The sequence below is a fragment of the Petaurus breviceps genome, unplaced genomic scaffold (genome assembly GCF_028583685.1).
Source record: "Petaurus breviceps papuanus isolate PSGF00001 unplaced genomic scaffold, PetGlider_PUasm1.0 185, whole genome shotgun sequence".
In the NCBI taxonomy this organism is placed as follows: Eukaryota; Metazoa; Chordata; class Mammalia; order Diprotodontia; family Petauridae; genus Petaurus; species Petaurus breviceps.
In genome coordinates, this window is record NW_027185797.1 from 40,583,325 (window position 1) to 40,600,132 (window position 16,808).

The 16,808-nt window shown below is 52.1% G+C and overlaps 2 protein-coding genes across 3 annotated transcripts in view; both read right to left on the reverse strand.

Moving 5' to 3' along the window:
- Window positions 1-273, reverse strand: part of GPR4 (G protein-coupled receptor 4) — a 6,182-nt gene extending 5,909 nt beyond the window's left edge. The window contains exon 1 of the mRNA XM_069089050.1: window positions 179-273. The gene's annotated coding sequence lies outside the window, so the exon portion shown is untranslated. The remainder of the gene's footprint in view (window positions 1-178) is intronic.
- A 4,134-nt stretch (window positions 274-4,407) lies between these two features.
- On the reverse strand, window positions 4,408-16,397 carry EML2 (EMAP like 2). 2 transcript variants are annotated; one of them, XM_069089052.1, is made up of 19 exons: window positions 16,314-16,397; window positions 15,509-15,537; window positions 15,265-15,394; window positions 14,110-14,259; window positions 13,611-13,680; window positions 13,315-13,425; window positions 12,991-13,086; window positions 12,235-12,369; window positions 11,485-11,584; window positions 10,958-11,112; window positions 9,640-9,765; window positions 8,745-8,876; window positions 7,934-8,001; window positions 7,415-7,503; window positions 7,210-7,307; window positions 5,910-5,997; window positions 5,429-5,524; window positions 4,988-5,118; window positions 4,408-4,869 (listed from the first exon to the last, which is right to left on the reverse strand). In XM_069089052.1, the coding sequence occupies exons 1-19, from the start codon at window positions 16,331-16,333 to the stop codon at window positions 4,744-4,746; spliced, it is 1,950 nt and encodes a 649-aa protein (XP_068945153.1). In that variant the 5' UTR covers window positions 16,334-16,397; the 3' UTR covers window positions 4,408-4,743. The 2 variants fall into 2 exon arrangements, with proteins under 2 accessions (XP_068945153.1, XP_068945154.1); XM_069089053.1 differs by lacking the exon at window positions 16,314-16,397 and adding an exon at window positions 15,803-15,818.
- Between the last annotated feature and the right edge of the window lie 411 nt (window positions 16,398-16,808).

The following is a 16,808-nucleotide window of genomic DNA, read 5'->3' on the forward strand; positions in this document are numbered from 1 at the left end:
GGGGGGGGCAGAGACACACAAACAGAGAGTTAAAGGGGTAATGAGGAGCGGTGGGTCAAATCAGAGACAGAAGCAAGGCGAGACAGAGATAGAACAAGAGGAGGGAGAACGAAGGGATGAGGGGCTCGAGCAAACATGGGGCTCCCCTCCCTCTCGGACCCCCCCCCCGCTTGCTCACCAGCTCCGCCGTCCCCCCGCGCGCGGCCGCCTGCTTCTCCGTCGGTCTCTGTGTCCCCCTCACATCCGCCCCCACCCCCGCCCCTCAGCCCCTCTAACCCGGTTCCCCCAGGGACCGCCTGCCGACTCCTGCTCCCGCAGGCTGCCCATTAGAGGCTGAAATGTGATCACGCCGGCCCGGCCTCGCTCCCCACCTGGTGTCCAGGACGGCCAGAAACCTGACCCTCCTCCCCCCAGTCCTCCAGCCTTCGACGGCGCCGGCTGACGGCTGGACTCGCTCGAAGCCTCGGAGCCCCCACCACAAATGGAGAGAGAAAGAAGGAAAGAGAGGTAGAAAGAGAGAATGAGATTGTCAGAAAAGGGGGCCGAGACAGAGAAAGAGACAGAGAGACAGTCAGAAATCACTGGGTTATAGTGATGAAGAGACAAGTCCAGTGGGAGGAAAAGGGAAATCAGCTTACAGCCATGGAAAGTGGTTTCTTCTCCCCAGCCCCTTGTCGGGTCTTCCCAGGTGGGAGCGACCTGGGAGCAACCCCCAGCCTCCCCAGACACCAACACCTTCTCTCCTCCTCCTCCCCCATCTCCATTCCCTGCTTCTGTCACACCAGCCAAGTTATTAGCTGTCTAGACACAGACCAAATTATAGCCCCCAGCAGGGAAGAAAAGGGGCAGGCATCAAGCTGGGGGTTAACCCCTTGCCCCCCATTTTCCACCCCCTCATCCAGGTTCTCTTCTTCCCAATCCAGCTTCCCTCCCCATCCCTTGTTTTGGTGAGGGTCTTTTCAATTTCTGGCCATAGAACCTAGAGCAGGAACTTTTTACCTTTTGGGGATCAGGGACCTTAGGCAATCAGTTTGGAAAAGTCTATGAACCCCTTCTCAGAATCATGTTGTTAAATGCATAAAGTTAAATACAAAGGATTAAAAAGGAACCAAAGTATATGAAATACAATTGCCAAAATAAATTTTTTTGGGAAAAAAATTCCACAGATCCTAGGTTAAGAAACTCTGGTCTCCAGTTTGCAACTTTTAAGGTTCTAGAATTCCTACAATTGAAAGTACTAAGGTTCTCTGACATTACAGATCTAGACTCTTCAGGTTCTAGAATTCCATAATTCTAAGGTTCTATGATGCTGTTATCCCAAGATCACCAAATTTGGCAACCTAAGATTAAAATGTTATGGTTATTTCTCAGAAGTCCTGCTCTCATATCTTCAGGGACTCTCTAAGACAATAGGACCCTCTTAGAAGTGGGAAAACCTTCTCCCCATCAGCCTCCATATACAAAGCCAGACTCAGCCATACAGATAGTGGTTGGAAGAGGGAGTGGGGGTAGCCTAATTCCTAATCTCTGGGTGGTATCTGAGCCTGAAGAAGGAAGTGCAGCTGCCCAGGCCAAAGCGTCTATGATCAGGTTGGGGGAGTATCAGGAAGGGGTTAAAGTTGGAAAGTTCAAACCCTGTAAGGAAAGGAGGTGGGGGTGGGGAGGAAGAGACTCCCCCTCCTTCTAGACCCGGAATTCCTGAAGCCTTCCTGTCCTGGAGATGGGAGGGGGGGAGACAGGAGAGGAAGTCAGGGTGGGAGGGGGGGATCAGAGGAAAGGTGGTGCCCGATCTGTCTCCTGCCTCCAAGGGCTTTATCTTCTCTTCCTGAACAGCTTCTTGAGGGAAATTACCCATCCCACCCCTCCATGAGAAGGTCTGAGGGCCTTAGAGACAGATCAAGAAATAGACAAGGATGGGAGAATAAGGTGCTGTAATTCTTGGGCGAGCAAAGGAAGATTTTTAACGGGCAGGCGGAGGGAATGCTGGGGTAAGGGTAACAGAAAGGGGTGAAGGATAAAGGAAGGGAGAAGGAAAGAGAATGAGATGCTTGATTTCTCAACCATGCATCTGAGGGCTTCCTCTACCAGGCACAGATGCCAGCTGGGTATGGGGAAATGGGTTAAGGTCAGCTTTCATGAAGCCCTTTCAGAACAAGGTCACTCTGGAACCAGCCCATCGAAGAGGTGGGGAAGGGAGAGAGGAAGACTGAAAGACAGAGACAGAAACAGGGGTGTAGTGGAGAGGGGTGGTTCTGGAGAGGCAGAGACAGACACAGAGACAGACAGGAAGGTATAGAGAGACAGTGAAAGAATGCAACAGAAAGACAGACACAAAGAGATAAAAAGACAGATACACAGAGAAAGTGAGAGATCAGAGAGGGCTTTCTGGAAGGGGCTGGGACAGGGCAGCACCAGCCTGGCCAAGAATGGTGAGGATGGCTGAGAGGGATAGAAAGATAGAATGGGACTGGGATGGGGGCAGCTGCAGTGGACAGAGCACCAGCCCCAGAGTCAGGAGAACTCAAGTTCAAATTCAGCCTCAGACATTTACTAGCTGTGTGACCCTGGGCAAGTCAACTTAACCCCCCCCACCCCAACACCACCCACAAAAAAAAAAAAATGGGTCTAGGGACTAGGACTCCAAAGGATTTGGGTTTGTGTGACCTTGAGAAAATACTTGCTTTCTAGGTCCTAGTTTTCTGCTCTCCACCATGGGGGAGTTGGACAGGTGATCTCTCAGAATGTCATAGGCTTAAGACCCAGGAAGCCTTACTCTGCCAACTTGCTATGTGATTCAGGACAAGCCACATGCCCCCCTGGCTTCCTTTTCATCATTTACATAAGGGGAATGATTAACCTCTGCCCCCTCCCACAATCCCAGGATGGTTATTGCTTGTGAAGAAAATGACTTGTAAAACCTGAAAGAAGGAGAAACTGGAATCATTCCATGACCCTAAATAGTTACCCAGGGTGCCAAAGCAAGCAGGAAGGGTGCTTGGGAAGGTGAGGCAGCACTGAGCCAGCCACAGTAGGACTGGGAGGGGTAGAAGTAAGGAGAACAGGGAAGAACTGAGGAGCAAGAGGGCCAGAGTCTGGTCATGAGCTAAAGGACCTGAGATTGCCCTGCATATCTACCAGAGACCCTGGGAATACAGGCTGGGACAGATGGTGATCTGAGGGTACTGGAGGCTCCTGCTCATCCTGTAATTCCACACCCTAGAAAGAAAAAGGCTCCTTGAACTGGAGGCAAATCCCTTCCCCTCCTTCTCTGCCTTAGTTTCCTCCATGGCAATGGAGGAATGTCAATGGGGAGTTTCATAGACTGTTGCAGCTGCATTGAGGCTTACAAAGCTCCCAGCTGGATGAGAGTGGCCAGCTCAGTCCAGGATTCACTAGATCTGGGTCCTGATCTAGCACTTTAACCTGGGGAGGCTCATCTCCCTGGGCCTGTCACATTGTAAGCTCCTTGAGGCAAGGACCGTCTTTTGCTTCTTTTTTTGTTTCTTTGGCATTCAACACGGTGCCTGGCACCTTTGTTTGTGGTTTTCATTTCATTCTCACTCTTTGTAACCTCATTTGGGGCTTTTCATGGCAAAGACACTGGAGTGGTTTGTCATTTCCTTCTATTATTTTGCAGGTGAGGAAACTGAGGCAAACCAGGTTAAGTGACTTGCCCAAGGTCACACAGCTACTAAGTGTCTAAGGTCAAATTTGAATTTAGGTCTTCCTTACTCCAGGGCTGGTGCTTTATCCACTACAGTGCCACCTAGCTGTAATAGACACTTAATAAATGTTAATTGAATTTAATGAATTTGAATTCTTTCTAGCTCTGCCATTTTATGCTCTAGCCCTAAAGATGCTCTTATTCCAATTCCCTCAATTTACAGATGAGGGAACTAAGGTCCGGGGTTGGGAAGTGTCTTGGCCAACGTTACACAGCCAGTCACCTGCAGGGCTGCGATTGGAACCCGGGTTGACTGATTCCCAGACCTTTCTTCTCTTTCTAAACAAAACCCAGGACACTAAATTCCCAGAATGATCCCTTACAAAGGGACCCAAATCTTAGGCTGCTGAGATAAGGGGCCAGAACTTTAAGTAGCTACATCAGGACCAGAGGGAGGGTTAACTGGGGTGGGGGGAGAATGGGAAACAGCAGCCCAAGATGAAAACTAGCCCCTTCCTACAAGGAGCAGCAAGGCTTTAGGGAGGCCAGGGCCATAGGCAGCTAGAAGAACAGATACTACACCAGAGATCTAGTTTCACACTCAGTATCACACCCAAGTGCACAATGATGCTCACAACCCCTCCCCCATGTCATACACACACTCATGAGGCAGACATGCATGATCATACAAGCCCTCAGTGTCACAAGAATGCCCAGAAAGAAACCCAGACACAGTCTTACTCTCTCAGTGCATGGATCTTTATTTCTGGATGATACAAAAGAACGAACTTAAAAAAACCCCTAAACTAATGTTCTCCTCCTCCCTGCAGTTGTGAAACCCCTCCCCCCCAACCCCCTTCCCAACCTGGAGAAATATAGAGACCTTTGTCTGCTTGACTGGCTGTCCCCCCTCACCCACTTATAACTCTCTCTCATATATATATATATATTTGTTATATATATAAATCTCTCTCTACATATAGATTCTCGTTTATATATTATATTTCTTTCCTACATAGTCAAAGCCCATGCCTATTCAGGGGCTCTCTTTTGCTAACGTGCCCCCAAACCACAGGGGCTCAGACTACCCGCCACTGTAAGACACTTGTGTCCTTGCCGCCAGCTGAAAGAGCAGTTGAATCATCCCACAAGAAGGCCACATTAGTCACGTGGCTGCTGTGGCCGCTGTATTTGTGGCTCGGAGCCTGAGGGGGGAGAAGGTGAGGTGAGAAGTAGAATGGATCCTCTCTGTCTCCCCTTGGTCTCTCCCTCTGACCCCCACTGCTCTTCCCTTTTCCCCTCCCTCCAGTCCCCGGCACTCACTCTGGGATGAGAGCAGGGATAGGCGAACAGGTGCACTTTGCCAAAATCATCCGCTGAAGCCAACAGCGACCCGTCGTGGGAACGGGCCACAGCATTGATGTCAGTACCATCGACTCCCTCAGACCAGATCCCTTCAGGGCAGGGACAAGCAGAAGGTCATAGGGATGAGCTCTAGAAGGCACCTTGCAGGTTATGGAGCCCAGAGAACACTCACACCCAAAGGGAGTAAATAGTGGAGGGGGAAATCTGAACCCAGACTCCTATAGCTCAGGAGGGTCCCTGTCCTTTCTCACTCCACCCCCCCATAGAGTGCAGGCCAGTTAGAGGCAGAGGCTAGCAGAAGAGGAGGTTTTCACCCATTGCCCAATCACTCAGAGGGAGGGTGGGAAATGGGGAAGGGGAGATTTCCAATGTGCATTCTGCCCCTCCCCCCATTCTCACCAAACACGCCAAATCCCAGGACGCAGGTGGCTGTTGCCCACTCCACATTCCGTACCATATCTGCATTAGTGATTTGCTTACAAGTGGCTGGATCCCCTGAAGACCAGAGGGAAGGAATTAACCACAGTTTCCCCCCAGAAAACTGGGCTCAAGGGCTATAATGCCCTCGGAAGGTCTCCTTCCTCCACTGGAATGAAGAACCCAAGGGTTAAGACCCCAGCTGATAAGCCAAGTCAAGCCAAAGAGCACTGGTGCTGGATGTAATAAGACAAGGGAGCTGAGGAGGAGGGGCTGCCCAGACCCAGGACGGTTAAAGCTGTTAAAGGAAGAGGCCAGGCTGTGGCAGAGGAGGCTTGCAAATGAGAGTGCTGACCAGCCCGAGGGGCACCGGGACCAATGAACTGGAAATGTGGCTGGCTAGAGCACTGGGTCCTCTTGCCCCACCCCCCACTTCCTGAGAAACCTGGGCCCTTTCACTCACAATACAGGATCTCATAGTCCCCTGAGTTGGTGACAAAGCAGGAGCTGTCCACTGCCCAGTCCAAATGCGTTATAAAGCTGGAGTGACCCTGGGAGTGATGAATGAGGGAAGATGGAGGGCGGAGGGAAAAATGATAACAACCAACAGTTAGAAAATGCTTTACAGTCTTCCAAGTGCTCTCTCTACATCTCAATCCATCAATGATCATTTCTTAAGGACCTGCGTTTTGCCAGGCACCAGGGCTTACAAAGAGAAAGGTGCCAGTCTCTGTCCTCTAGTGAGAAGCCAGCATGCCCAGGTCCGGATAGATGCTAAACCAATTCATGTACAAGGTAACTCAGTGGGGAGGGGGCATTAGGAATGGCCCCTGGAGAAAGGGACACTTAGGCTGAGCCTGGAAGGAAACCAGGGGGAGAAGGGAAGGAACACCTTTTATGTTTTATGGTTGATCTCTATGAGATAAGACATATTATTCCATCCTATAGATGACTGTCTCCATGTAGGGAAACAGAGCTGACTCAGAGCCAGGGAGAGCTGGGTTCTAGTCCTACCCCTGACACATACCGGCTGTATGACCTCAGGGAAGTCACCAAATCTCTCAATAACGAAGAGCCTGAACAAGTATCCAGGGCACCTAGGTGGCACCATTGTGGATAGAGCACCTGGCCTGGAGTCAGGAAGATTCATCTTCTTAAGTTCAAATCTGGACTCAGACACTTAAAAGCTGTGTGCACCTGGGCTAGTCACTTCACCCTGTTTGCCTCAGTTTCCTCATCTGTAAAATGAGCTGGAGGAGGAAATGGCAAACCCCTCCAGCATCTTTGCCTAGGAAAACCCAAATGGGGTCACAGAGAGTTGGATGTGACAGAAATGACAAAGAACTGGTGTCTTTCAGTCCTGATGGAGGGATCTTTCCCACTGGGAGCATTCTATGCCCATGTAATCACAGTTCCAGAAAGAAAAAATAAGGAAACTGAGGCTCAGAAGAGTTCAGTCACATGCACAGGGAATTCTAGCTAATATGTGTCTGAGGCAGGATTTGAATTCGGGTCTTGACTCCCAAGTGTGGTCCTGTAGTCACCATGCCAGGTTGCTTCCTCAGTTAAATGTTAGCAAAGGGGATAAGGAAAATAGCTAATAATAATCCAGGAGGGGGAAAACATAGTCAAGATGGGTGACCATCACCTTCATAATAGCTGATAATTAGCTAATGTTGTTTAAGCCTTACAAGGTCACCCTTGGAAGTCTGGGCACTGATGGAGAAAAGGTCATGGAGATGGGTTTGGTCTTGTGCACTCACCGAGCATTTCCCTAGTCGGTTGACTTTCCGGCCCCCCTCGCTCACACTGTACACATATACTAGGTTGTCATGGGAGCCAACTGCCAGGAACATCCCATCTGTTGGGGACATGAGGAGATGGGCCCTTAAGACCATGCCCTCCCTAGCCCCCAACCCAGCTTCTCTCCCCAGGGTTCCCTTCTGCCCAGAACTGGCCACTCTCTACCTGGGGAAAAGCTGACCACGGAGATCTGCTCATTCCCATCTGTATGAATGGCCACAAGGTCATGGGTCTCAGTATCCAGGAGCAGCCACCTGGAGGGGAGGGTCAAAGGCAGACTGAGCATTTCCCTGGCAGGAAAGCCCCCCCTACCCCCTTCTCAGGAGGGAGAAAAGGCCAGCAGAATGGCTGAGGACTCAGCCTCAGTTTTCTTAGCTATAAAGGAGGTTCATAACTGCCTCAGAATGGCTAAAAGGAAAAGGCTTTGGAAACCATGCAACCCCAGAGAAAGGGAAGATATTATTTTAATGAAGCTCAAGTCCAGAGAGGTTACCAATTCGGTTAATATAACACAGACAGAGTGTCAGAGCTGAGTCAAACAAAGGTGCTACTGTAAGGTCTGATGAGGCTGTTTGAGAGTGGGGACTGAAGGCCCTGGCAAAAGAAGGCTCTTACCCAATGGTGCATCCATGGGTGCCTTCCCTCCCTTCCACCTTCCCCAGGTGGTGGCCCTCAGGTCCCTACCTTCCAGTGACTGTACCCACAGCCAGGACAGAACCATTGGGGTGGAAGCCAGCTGAACGGGCAGGATCCTGGAGGCCAGGAAAGGAATCAGAGGGACCTTTCTAAGTTCTAATTTCCTGCCACCTTCCCTTGCCCCACAGGCTCTTCTCCTCTTCCTCCATGCCCTAAGATTTTCTCTGGCTCCTTGTAACCCCCAGACCCCCATCTGTGTCTTTCAGACTAGTATAGGGGTGAGGTTCCCCACCCTTGGTCAAGTATTTGAGGCCTCCCTCTCTAGTTTCTTGTCTTTCCAAAAGCCACCTCATCTCTCCACATTGGGATCCTCCTCACCCCTCAGGGGCCAGATGGAGCTTCTCTTCTCCTTGACCAGAAAACCCTCCTGGATCTTCCTATCAACCACTATTTAATAAGCCTCTATATTTCACTGCTCTGTAGGTTTAGGGCCCAGTGAGAAGAATTATACTGGCTGGTGGTAATGCAGAGGATGGGGACAGAGAAAATTTTGGGGGCTGGGCCAATCAAGGGGGATTCCTAGAGACAAAAGGGCCCAGAACTGGGTCCTGAAGAGCTGGTAGCTGCTTAGAAGGGAGTCCAAGAAGTCTGGGAAGGCTTCCTGGAGGAGGTAGGATCAGCAGGATGGAGAGCTCACTGTGACACTCACAGCTTGGGCAGGCAAATCAGGGGGACTTCCTGGAGTCAGGCATGGGGAGGGAGAGCCCTGCTCTGAGGAAAGCCTCAGGAGCAAATCACATTAAGAGTCAGCAACGGGAATGTGGGAGATGGGATGGGATGGCATCTTCCTCTGACTCACCTCTATGGTCTTGCTCCATATGGGCTGGTGGGAATCTGTACTCCACAAGTGTACTTGCTTGTCCTGGCCACATGTGATGAATTGGCCTAGGCTGGGGTGGGCAGCCAGACCCCACAGCTCCTCAGTGTGGCCCTAGGCGAGGGGTGGGGGATGGGAGGGGAGAAGAACAATCACAGAACAGAGAATATCAGAGAGGGAAGGGCTCTCTTGGCTGACTATCTGGTCCAATGTTCTTATCTCACCATGAAAGAACTACCCAGCTCTGACATTCTTTGTTCTAGAAGCCCTCCCAGCTCTGACATCCCCTGTTCTCAGGGCCTTCCCAGCCCTAACGTTCCATCTTCTTCCCCAGTTCTGTTTCCTCACAACTCTAAAACTCTATGGTCTAAGACCACTTTCAGCTCTGATATTCTATGTCTGATTTCTGGTATGATACCCTCCTGAAATCCTTAAGCTTCTGTCGGAGACAGCCAGGGAGAGACTGGGTTTCTATGGGTCAATACCGCCATCTCGTGGCCACTTTCAGTGCTAGAAGAATAGAGGCTTAGACCATGCAGATAGCCTGTCCTGCCCCAAGGGTCCTCAAAGGCCTTTTCAAAGAGAAAATTGCAGGCCAGAAAAGGAAAGTGACTTTTCCTAGCTCCCAGGGTAGTACTCCTCTGAGGCGGCATTTGACCCCAGGCCCTCTGAGTCCGGAGTCAGTGCTCATTCAAAGCAAGCTTAACTGGCACTCTTACTTAGCATTGCTCTGAGGTAGGGGGCAGAATGTGAAGTAAACTGTCTCAGTGCCCTGACTGAAAATATCAGAGCCTGCCTCGAAGAGGGCAATGGTGCTGAGCTGGGGGTGTGTGTGTGGGGGAAGGGCATGCAGGGAGGCAGGAGGTAGGGAGCTCACCTGGACCAGGGCTGAGAAGCCCGTGTGGACGGAGCCCTGGAGGATGGAATTGCGGGTCGTGCCCACAAACAGCTCATCTCCCCGGCCTTCTGCCACCGTGCGCACTGGCCCAAGGGCCTCAGGGACCTGGGGAGGCAGCAGGGGAGGGGAGTGGACTGACCAGCAGGGACACACAGGCACACACATGGGGGACCAAGGAGGGGGGACAGGGGCAGCGTTAGGGCTGGGCTTCCCAGACCTCCCCCTGGCCTTAGCCAGGACACTGGATCTCCCAAGCCTTCTCTCCAGGCAGGGGAGCCAGGAGAGGGAAGGGCCAAGGGAAGTAGTCCAACAGGGGGATCAGGACTGAGAGACTACCTTGAAGGCCACTGAATCCAACCCTCTCATTGTACATCTGGGGAAACTGAGGTCCGAAGAGAGCAAATAACTTGGCCAAGGTCACAAGGTAGCAAGTGACAGAGCCCAGATTTGAAGCCAGAGACTGACTACAAATCCAGTGTTCTTTTCACAGAAGGAACAGGAGGTGGAACTCAAGGAAATATCTGGTATTATATACTCTCATTTTCCGAGTGCGTCAGCGTTTCCAAAGTGTTTTCAATGCCACTGTGGTCCTTTGCTGTGCAAACATCATGGTACCCACTTTACTGATGAGCAAATTGAGGCTCAGGAAAAGGGTGTGTGTGTGGAGTTTCGGAGGAGGCAAAGAAACTGACGTGGTGACTCCTGGACAAAGAGGAGGAAGGGGCAAGGGCTGGGTTCGGACAGCTGCTGGCCAGTAACTGCTGCAGTCGAACCAGAGAATTACACGTGAAAGCTGATCAGTGTAGGAGGTGCGAGGTGCCAGAAGCGGGCGGGGCTAGAGGTGTGACGTTTGCCCAAAGGGGCGGGGCCAGACCTAGGGAAAGCAGGGGATTGCTCTCCCTGCTCGTTAAAAAAAAAAAAATACAATCAATTTGATATTCAAGTCAAAGATCTAAGGATCTTGGATCAAAAGAGACCAGGCAAGACTTGGGATCTGGGAGGTCCGGCTAACATTTCTGTGTATACAAAGCGCTACAAAGCTCATGGCCTCCCTGGGCTGTGATCCAGAATATCACCAAGACAAGCGAGTCCCTTCTTTCTCTTCAGGGGACTCAAGAGCTGGAAAGAGATCTAGACATCATCTAACAGAGCTGGAAACTGAGGCCCCGAGAGTTCCAGCTCCCACAGCTCCAAGTATGAGACTGGAAGGCACAGAGCCCAAGGCTCCGAATAGGCAGGGCCTGAGGCTGGAGCAGAGGGCAGGGCCAAACCTAGCTCCCAGCCTCCTGCCCCTTACCTCAACCTCTTGCAGCTGGCTGTAGTCCCGTCCCCAGAGCACCACGCGCCGGTCTCGGCCGCCCCCGGACACCAGCGTCCCGTCCCGCAGGACGCACAGGCCGAAGACACCGCCCTCGTGGGCCCCTTGCACCGCGTGGCTGATTCGAGTCCCTCCTGCAAGGGAGGCAGAAGGCGCGTGCGACTCTGCTCTCTCCCACAATTCTCAATCCTTTTCTCCCTAGCTGGCGTCTCCAGCCCTTCTCCTCCAGAAACCGCCCCCCTGACCACCCCTCACCTCATTGGCAGCTTCTTAGAAAATCAGAGCTGAAAGGTCCCATCCTCCCCTCCATTGTCCAGACAGAGAAACTGAGGTCAAGGGGAAGAGACTCACCCCGGATCACAAATTAAGTCAATGGGGGTAGAATGCAAGGGTTCTTTTCCACTCTGCCTCAGTTTCCTTTTTGTGTCTTTTGCCTGAAGCTAAATGGAGGGGGCTTTCTTGTTGAGGGAGAGAAGAGGGGGACCCTCAAGAGAAATGTCTCTAACCTTTTCCCCAGATATAGATGTTTCCACTGGAATCTCCAGTGACCACGTCTCCACCTTCTGTGAAAGCCACACTCAGCACATACTTGGGCTTCTCACGTTTCTGGGGGAAAGGAGTGGGAAAGAGGAAGGTACCTGGAACAGTCTGCCTCACAACACACTGCTAAGCCACCTGTCTGTAAGTTGGGTGTGCCTCATCTCCAATTCTCGCCTCCCTCTTTCTTTTCCATCTCCCTCTTCTACTTAAGCCCTGTTGCCATCTCTGATTGGCTCCTGTCTCTCTTTGCCTCTCTCTGGGCTTCTGCTGGGCTGTGCCTTGGTGTTTCCTCCAATTAGCTGCCTCTGTTTACTGATGAGGACTATGGAGAGCCAATGAGACCCCAAAGCCCTTCCCCAAGTTTCCCCCCTTCCCCCATCTGTCTCTTTCGAACTCAGGTCTCCAGTTTCTGCTTCCCATCTTCCCATCTTGGTCTTTTTTTCTGTCTTGCCTCTAAAGTCATCTGTGTGTCTGTAACTCTCTCTGTGTATCACACACACCCTTGCACTTGTTGATTCCTTCCTTTCCCATTTAAGGATCTGTCATCCTCGGTCTCTGTTGGGGCTCCCTGTTTGAGTTTGTGGGTTTCACCCTTTCTCCTTGTGGCTAGGTGTCTTTCTGGCTGTACTCTGTCTTGGCATTTCTCTTCCCTCCTTCCCAGTACCCATGCCCCCTAAAAGCCCAGAACAGGAAGGGACCTCAGGGATCATCCTTACCTCAAAGATCCCTTGCCTCTTGCTCAGGCTTCCCCCTTCAAGGTTCCAGAAATAGATGTGGGACTTCCCACAAGTGATGATGAGGTTGGGCTCCGTGGGATGGAAAGTGGCGACCAGGACAGCCTCATTGGAACACTGTGGGGAGGAAAGGGAACAAGACAGATGCACATGTAGGTCAGATGAGCCACAAGTACCCTTAGAGGTCACTGAGTGCCACCTGCTCATTTTACAGGTGGAGAAACTGAGACCCAGAGAGGTTAATGTCTTTGCCAACATCACAGGTGAAAACATCCTAGACTGGGAGTTGGAAGACATCAGTTTGAACTGTCAGTTACGTGACTTGAGGAAAGTGGCTTCTCCTCTCTAGGCCTCAGTTTCCCCACCTGAAAAAGCAAACAGGTTGGACCAGATGGTCTCTTAACAATTTGAGCTGGGGGTCCTTTTTTCTAGTCTGCTAGAGGGAGCCCTTGGGTCAATGTTGGGGGGAGGGAGAGCAATCCCATAACATCTCCAATGAAGAAAGACCCATTGGCTGGGAGGGAAGAAGTCTGAATCTGAGTTTCACTGATTTGCTGTGTGAGCTATGACTAGTCCTTCTTCTTCTCTGGGGCCTGGTTTTACTTTTTGTAAAATGAAAACCAGAAAGGGATGTTGGACTCCCAGGTCAGTCTGTGCTCCTAGGGGGCTGGGGATGCTCAGGGAGTGCTTGAGGCTCCTCTGGTGTGGGGGAAGTTGGACAAAGGGGATTCTCCTCACCTTGACCTCAGTTACTTTTTGTTCCTTGGCCCAGTCCCACACAGACAGCACGTGGTCATTGGATTCATCCACAGCACACAGTAGGTTCCCTCCATTCTGGGTGGAAGAAGAACCAGTCAACAGAGGCTGCTCCTTCTAAATCAGAATTCCTGACATAGCCGGAGCCAGGGGGCATTCAGCTGAGGCCAGCAGCAGAAATCATGGGCAGAAAACTGGGGCCAGGCAGCAAGGGAAACATAAAGGAAGGGAGAAGTGGGTAGAAAGGGGATTCCACGGCAGGCCTATGGAAGGACAAAGGGATCATTGGAAGAAAATGGAACTTACTGACTTGGAGAAGCCCACACAACAGACCCCTCGGTCAAAAGCACCCAGGCCGAGCACATGCAGAGTAGAGAGGGAGACTGAGTCCCAGACCCTCACATGGGGAGGCAGTGGCTACACAGAAAGACACGGAGAGACATGTACTTGAAGTCTGAGTCCTGTCCACCCATCTTCTTTTCCACCCACATTCCAGGGTTCCTCCCAGACCCCAGTCTCTCTTTCAGACATTCCTAGAGGCTCTGTGCTCTCCAGCTTCCCTTTTCTGGGACCTGCATCCCAGGTGTCTCTAGGCTTTTTACCTTGCCCTCTCTGGTGGTCCCAGCCACTTGTCCTGTGGCGATAGTGACCATGTCAGGGTGAACTGCCAGGCTGGAAAAGGGAGGAAGGGAGACCCAAGTCACAGGGATCCCTTGATCTGTGGACTTTTACATTCTACCTCCCTCTGTCTCTCTTCTTCCACCTGCCAAAGGCTGGACCTGAACCTTTCTGAAGGCTTGAACAGCCCCAGCCTTCTCCCCATTTTATAGAAGAAGCGAAACTGAAGCGCAGAAAGGGAAAAATACATTTCATTTTTCCAAGATTGCCCAGGGAGTGAGAGGCAGAATCAGGATTCCTTTAGGTCTCCCAGGCGGCATTCCTGGCCCCCTCCCCCTCGTTGGGGCGGGTCTTCCGTCCTGGTGACGTCACCACGTCCGGGGCGCAGAACGAGAGGAGAGGAGGGGGAGTGAATGCGCTTCTGGGGGCGGGGTGGGGGCGGTGTCTCCTGGGACAAGGAGGACTCCGAGCGTTCATTCTCACCACTTGATGTCGTCGGTGTGGCCCAGGTAGTGGCGTTGCCTTTGTTCCTCCACACTGTAAAGGACGCCCACAGAGGCTACGAAGTACACGATCTCTCCCGTGGGCAGCAGGTAGAGGTTGGCCCGGCAGTCCCTACCCCGGTACCCGTAGCTGGGCCCACTGAGTCAAGTACTCTTCTCCAGTGTAACTGGGAACAATCCCTCACGTCCAAGAAAGCCCAGTGGAACTGGCCTCCTGCAGAAGCCTTCTCACATTGCCTCAAGACAAAAGGCTCTTTGTGCACCCCCTCCTCACTCCAGAGTCCAAAGCTTCCTACGTTATCCAAGGCTTAGCTGAGTCACCTCTGCCTCGGAAGTCCAAACCCTCCTGCCCTCTGCATGTCTAAATCTTCCCCATTCCCTTTTAGAAGACCCAGCTCAAAGCCATCTCTGAAAAATCCGGATTTCTGAGCCTATACAATATCTTTTGCCTGCTCCCCTATGCCCACCCCATCTTCACACCGTTCAAGGCTGAGGCTCGTTCTGCCTTCTCCCAGGAGCCCTCCCAGACAGTCCTCAGGGCTCTCTTCTGATACTTGCTACCCCTCCCTGTGCTTAAGGACTCTGGTAAATGTCACCAATCTCAAGTACCCAATATTAAAGCTCTAAGATCCTTAGAGCCCATGTGGTCCAACCTTATTTGAGAAACAGAGTTCCAGCAAGTGGAGGTGGGAGCACTGAGGTCAAACCTAGATCTGACTCTCCAGCCTTTCTTCTTGGGAGACTTTAGTGCAGTGGAGTCACTATCAGATTCAGAGACAGAAAATCTGGCTTTGAATCTTTGCTCTGACTCATGTGAGCTGTATCACACTGGGCAAGACACATGATTAGAGGCAGAGGCACTGAGGTGCAGTAGAAAGAGTCTAGACTCAGAATCAGGAAAGAACTGAATTAGAACTCTGCCCCTGCTACTTAATGGCTCTGTAAGTGACTCAAGCTCCATTAACTCATCTATAAAGCAGGAATACTGCTACCTTAGCATATCTGTTCTAGGATGGCTGTGAAGCCCCAATGAAATCTATGGTAAGGGAGGGATCGGGGAAGCCAATCCCCCTCACTTAGCGAACGCCTTTCTGTTCTCTGTAAGCCCTCTTGCAGGAGCCTATGGAAAGGATACACCCAGTCCAACTTGAATCGTCTGGCAGGTAGCTCTGGGTGGGCATCCAGGCTGTAAGCGGGTGCCAGGGAGTCAGGGATCAGCATGGACACTGGACGGCCCCGAAGAAACATCTTCACGGATCCCTCCTCTGCAGGAGCAGCCAGGTCTAGTCAAGGCGCTGAGGCCCAGGTCTCTTTCTTCCCAGCTTGACATCATCCCCTCCCCCAACCTCTACCTCCCACCTCCCCAAATTCCCACTCACCCAGGCTGAAGATAACTTCTTTGGTCTTGCTGTTGGGGAAGGGAAAAGGAAGTCATTAGAGGATAAAATGGGGGAGGGGGTAGCTTCCCTTCTGAGGCCTTCTGCTGGTCCGTATCCCACTTTCCCGCCTCCCAAAAGGTTAATGGTTTCTTGGCATCATAGACCCTTAGAATATTACACGAAATCAGAGCCTTAGATATCCTTAATTTTGTATTCAAAGAGTATCTTGATGGCTTGGAATATGGAATGGCAGGGCTGAAAAGGCCCTTAAGAGCCCTGGCACCCTGAGACTACCTGCGAGGGCCAGGTATGAGAGCATGACCATGGCATGTCAGCTGGCTAGGAGGGCCTTCAGATCCAGTACAGTGCAAACTATCATTTTACACTGGGGGACACTGAGGCTGAGAGGGAGGGAGGGTGGGAAAGGAAGCCCAAAGAGAGTTAATTAATTAAGAGGCAAGTTAGGTAGTGAAGCTCCTCCTCTCCAAAGTTTAGCCTGGAGAGTTTGTTTTGCAAGGGGGCGTGGTGCGCAAGAGTGGAAAATTCTAGGGAACGCGGGTAGTTGGGAACTGTAGCGGCCACTGTACCCCTCTCCTCCCCACCCGACGCAACAGCTTGGGACCCTTAGCCTCGAGATCGAGAAGGGCTAGGGGGACCGGCGCGTTCCCCTTCCACCGTCTGAACGTGCAGGGAAGAGTTACTAAGGCCGGGCAAGAGCATCCGGAGGAAGGGAGAGCCTAAGAGAGCCCTCTCCAAGCAAGGAACACTGGGTGACCCCAGGGACTGGGGAGGGGAAGGGTCTCACCCAGGCCCGAAGCTGCTCATGGCGGCGGCGGTGGTAGAGGCTGCAGGGGTAAGGGTGGCGGCGGCGGGAGTAGCTCTCCGAGAGGGGGGCGGAGGGGGGGGGGGGGGGGGGGGGGGGGGGGGGGCAGGGCGGAGCCAGGAACCCGAGCCGCAGCTTCCTGCCCCTGGAGGTCCGGGCTCCACCCCTCCCTAGCCGCTGCCCTCTCTGGGCCGCCTCAAACACCCCGCCCCTATCCGGGCTTGCACTCAGAGAGGACTCCATGGCATTCTCAGGAGTCTCAAAATCGGCAAGCTTGGAGGGCTACGAACTTATATCTCAGGACCTGGGTTCAAATTACCTTTCGGTTGCCAATTACCTGTGTGACCTTGTGGGCCTCAGGTTCCTGACCTCTAAGAAGGAGGGCAGGTGGTTAGCGCAGTGGATAGCGTGCCGGGCCTGGGGTCAGCAAGACCTATCTTCCTGAGTTTAAATCCGGCCTCAGACACTTACTAGTTG